At 42.0% G+C, this 4080-nt stretch overlaps 1 protein-coding gene across 1 annotated transcript; it reads left to right on the top strand.

The window, feature by feature from the left end:
• The first annotated feature begins 984 nt into the window (after window positions 1-984).
• On the top strand, window positions 985-3487 carry LOC125222956 (probable pectate lyase 12). The gene is made up of 4 exons (XM_048125868.1): window positions 985-1367; window positions 1856-2753; window positions 2895-3097; window positions 3230-3487. Exons 1-4 carry the CDS (start codon window positions 1144-1146, stop codon window positions 3411-3413), a joined length of 1509 nt encoding a protein of 502 aa, XP_047981825.1. The 5' UTR covers window positions 985-1143; the 3' UTR covers window positions 3414-3487.
• The last annotated feature ends 593 nt before the right edge of the window (window positions 3488-4080 follow it).

The raw sequence follows: 4080 nt of genomic DNA, 5'->3' as shown, positions 1-4080 counted from the left end.
GATGGTGCATATAATTGGTTTTTATAATTGATTGTTATTTCTATTAGATAAAAGAGTTGATAAATTCAAAAGTAGAGTACTCCTTTCGTCCCACTCAAGGTGACCACATTCTTGAGTAGCACGGAATTTTAGGAAGTGTTGTTAGGTGGAAAAGATAGTTGAATATTTTAATGAGTACAGATAAAGTTATTTCTAAAATTGGAAAGTGATCATCTTGATTGGGACAAACAAAAAAGGAAAGGTGGTTATCTTGAATGAGACAGAGTGAGTATATAATAATCCCTATGTCTGTCATTAAACATTACACTTTGATCCAACACGGGTTTTAAAAGAAGTAGTAATAGAAAGTGAGTTAAAAAGTTAGTGGAATATGAGGATTACATGTTAATGGAATGTGGGGTTCATTACCAAATGTAGTCTAAAGTTATTGCGACAAGTATTGACGAACGAACCAAAAATGAAACTAGTGATAAGTAACGGCGGACAAAGGGAGTACTCCCTCCGTTTCGCCATAGTTGAGTCATTTTACCATTTCGAGAAGTTTCTTCATAGTTGAGTTATTTCCATATTTGGTAACTTTTTTCTCTTTCTTACTTTACTCTCTCTTTTTTATTCACTTTATACTTTATTCTCTCTACCTTTTCATCTCTCTTACTTTTTTTTATCTATTTATTTAACACACCCAACATTTATTTCTAAAACCCCGTGCCCAAAAGTTCCGTCTCAACTATGGCGAAACGGAGGGAGTACTATATTTGAATAAATATGGAGTAATTAAATAAATTATATATTTAGAAAATATTATGAAATGATTAATTTAAGGATAGTACAAGTAGATAGAGACAAAAAATGGAACACTGATTTTAGCCTAAACAAAATTGGTATAACCATAATAGTGTTGCCCTTTTAGTGTCTCAAAAATTCTGTATCACTCTTTTTAACAGACTATAACCGAACACCCGCTGCTGTGTGGTAGACTATAGATAGAGAATAGAGAGGGTGAGGACACCGAAAGTAGTGCTGCTGTAGCATTACTGTTACCAACACTAAAATACTCTCTCCACTCATATCAGTCTTACCATTCACATAGAGCCCTTCAATTCATTTAGAAATCTGCGCTCTGCCTTCTTCCATTTTCTACCAATGCGGCTTCAGCATGAGCACATTGCTCTACCAACACCAATGTTTCTCCACTGCGCCAGATATTGCCAAACTAGAAGCTCTAGATTCTCGGAGATGCTCACCGGAAGCTGCATTGTGTTCCTCCTCCTTGTTTCCTCTTTTCCCCAGCGTGCCTCCGCAATCTACAACCTCACTCTCCCCGGCCAGCACCCCAACCCTGACCATGTTGCTCAAGACCTTCACAGGCAACCCACTAACTTCCTTTTTTGCTCTTCACACTCATTTTTCTATGTTTCTCTCATGAAATTCTTTATTATCCCACTAGTATTTGTCTTGAATCTTGAAGCAGAGTACCTACATTTTAAGTTTTATGTTTGTTAGTATAATGTTGGATAAAAATTTGAGTTTATTATGTGCTTGCCCCTGTTTTTGAGTAATGCTAAAGTTTTGTACATAAATTCTGCTTTACGAGTTGCACACTTAATTTCTTTTGTAAATTTCATGTTTGAGATTTTTTTAAGATAAAGTTTCCTTGTGTTTATTGAGAGAGGGTAGGTTATGGAGTAGTGGTGCTTTAATGCCTACTGCTTTTTAGTTTTTACTGGGGGCATGGGTCCTACACCAGAATTAGAGTCTTCCGTTGACCACGGCGGCATCCAATGCTAATCTCGTTTGAAAAAAACAAGCCAGTCTAATTAAAAAAAAAAAACAAAACATTTGGAAATCCATGCAGGAGAGTGAATGGGTCTATTTGGAGACGAGAAATGTTATCCAAGGAGGCGGGGTCGTGGTGTATGACGGGCAACCCCATCGACGACTGCTGGCGCTGCGACCCGAACTGGCAGCTGAACCGGCAGCGGCTGGCGGAGTGCGGCATCGGGTTCGGGCAGTACGCCCTGGGCGGCAAGGGCGGGCGGTACTACGTGGTGACGGACTCGTCCGACCACGACCCCGTGAGCCCTCGCCCGGGCACGCTCCGCTACGGCGTGATCCAGACGGAGCCCCTGTGGATCGTGTTCGCCTCCAACATGCTCATCCAGCTCTCCCAGGAGCTCATCTTCAACTCCTACAAGACCCTCGACGGCCGCGGCGCCAACGTCCACATCATCGGCGGCGGATGCCTCACCCTCCAGTACATCAGCAACGTCATCATCCACAACCTCCACATCCACCACTGCTACCAGTCTGGGGAGACCAACATCCGCTCCAGCCCCACGCACTACGGCTGGCGCGGCAAGTCCGACGGCGACGGCATCTCGGTGTTCGGGGCCAGGGACATCTGGATCGACCACTGCTCCATGTCGCACTGCAAGGACGGCCTGATCGACGTGGTCATGGGGTCCACGGGGGTCACCATTTCGAACAACCACTTCTCGCACCACAACGAGGTGATGCTGCTAGGCCACAGCGATGACTACTTGCCTGACTCCGGGATGCAGGTCACCATCGCTTTCAACCACTTTGGGAAGAAGTTGATACAGAGGATGCCGCGCTGCAGGAGAGGCTACATTCATGTTGTCAATAATGATTTCACCAGGTGGGAGATGTATGCCATTGGCGGCAGTGGGAACCCCACCATTAACAGCCAGGGGAATCGTTATATCGCCCCCTATGATCGGAATGCTAAGGAGGTGTGCAGTGTTTTAAGTTTTTAATAAGCAAATGAACATAAATCTAATTGTTGGACTCGAATACATTACCACACTGCTGCTAGGCCAACTCACACACACAGCTGTGTTGTTTTTTGCTTTGGGTGTAACGCTTTTTTGCAGGTGACGAAGCGCGTGGATACAGCGGAGGGCGACTGGAGGGGGTGGAATTGGAGAAGTGAAGGTGATATAATGGCGAATGGTGCCTACTTTGTGGCTTCAGGACAGGGTGTGGAGGTCAAGTACGAGAAGGCCTACAGTATAGAACCCAAATCTGCCGCATATATTGACCAAATCACTTACAATGCTGGTGTGCTCGGCTCCAGGTCCCTCTCTCTCTCCCCTTTACCCTTTTTTATTTAAACTGATTTCAGGGCCTGCTAATTGCATATATTGATATAGTGACATCTTCATGAATAGCTTACCTATTATTCATTCGTTGGTATTTGTATGACCAGGCGCAACAATATGGGCAAGTGGACAGCCGGAAACAGTACTTCTGGAGGTGATCTAGATGCGAATTCGGGCATATTCGAGGACTACGATGAATATTCCGGGAGCTGGAGGCCTTGCTCTGCTCATTCTATTCTCAAAACTTTTCTAACAGCCTTATCACTCATTCTGTTTCTAAGCATCAAATGATTGGGACGAATCCAAAAATGTGGTTTTTCTCCCTACTTATTCGAAACATTGGAACTTCATTACTCTTCACAAAACATCATCTTTTAGGCCACAATCCTTTTACTACTTTTAAATGAGTCAGGAAAACAAAAACTGAGTACTGATCATTATCCCAAAACTAAATTCAGCTTAATATTTTATTTACTCGTGATATCCTATTTTATTAACAAAAGGTGTCAAAGTTTGGAAGCATTTGCAAAGTAGGCTAGATACTAAGAATTGAACAGCCACATATTTGCTATTTATTTAATTATCTTTGCGTACTTGCACGCCTTGTACTTAAAGGGTGTGGTGAAATGAAATAATTTGGTTGCAGTTGTTAGAAAGAAAACGAGTAGGTTTGGGTATTCTTTCTTTAAAGTCATGAAAAATATATGACTAGTTGGATATTGTAAGGACTGATGTCTCCCATTGTTTGCCAAAAGATAAGCATTATCTCTTGTACATCTGGGTTATTGTATACTCGATCAACACCTTGACCTATAACGATAACATAAGCCTAATACTATATTGCAATGCATAATTAGAGCACTTACTAGTGTTATCCTAATTAGCACTTTAAGCAATGTAGTATTTCCTACTTTTTTGAAACAAGTTACTTATATAGGTTTGAACATTGATCAAAAGT

Source organism: Salvia hispanica, chromosome 4 (assembly GCF_023119035.1).
Source record: "Salvia hispanica cultivar TCC Black 2014 chromosome 4, UniMelb_Shisp_WGS_1.0, whole genome shotgun sequence".
NCBI classification, from domain to species: domain Eukaryota; kingdom Viridiplantae; phylum Streptophyta; class Magnoliopsida; order Lamiales; family Lamiaceae; genus Salvia; species Salvia hispanica.
This window is presented reverse-complemented; position numbering and strand designations above follow the sequence as displayed.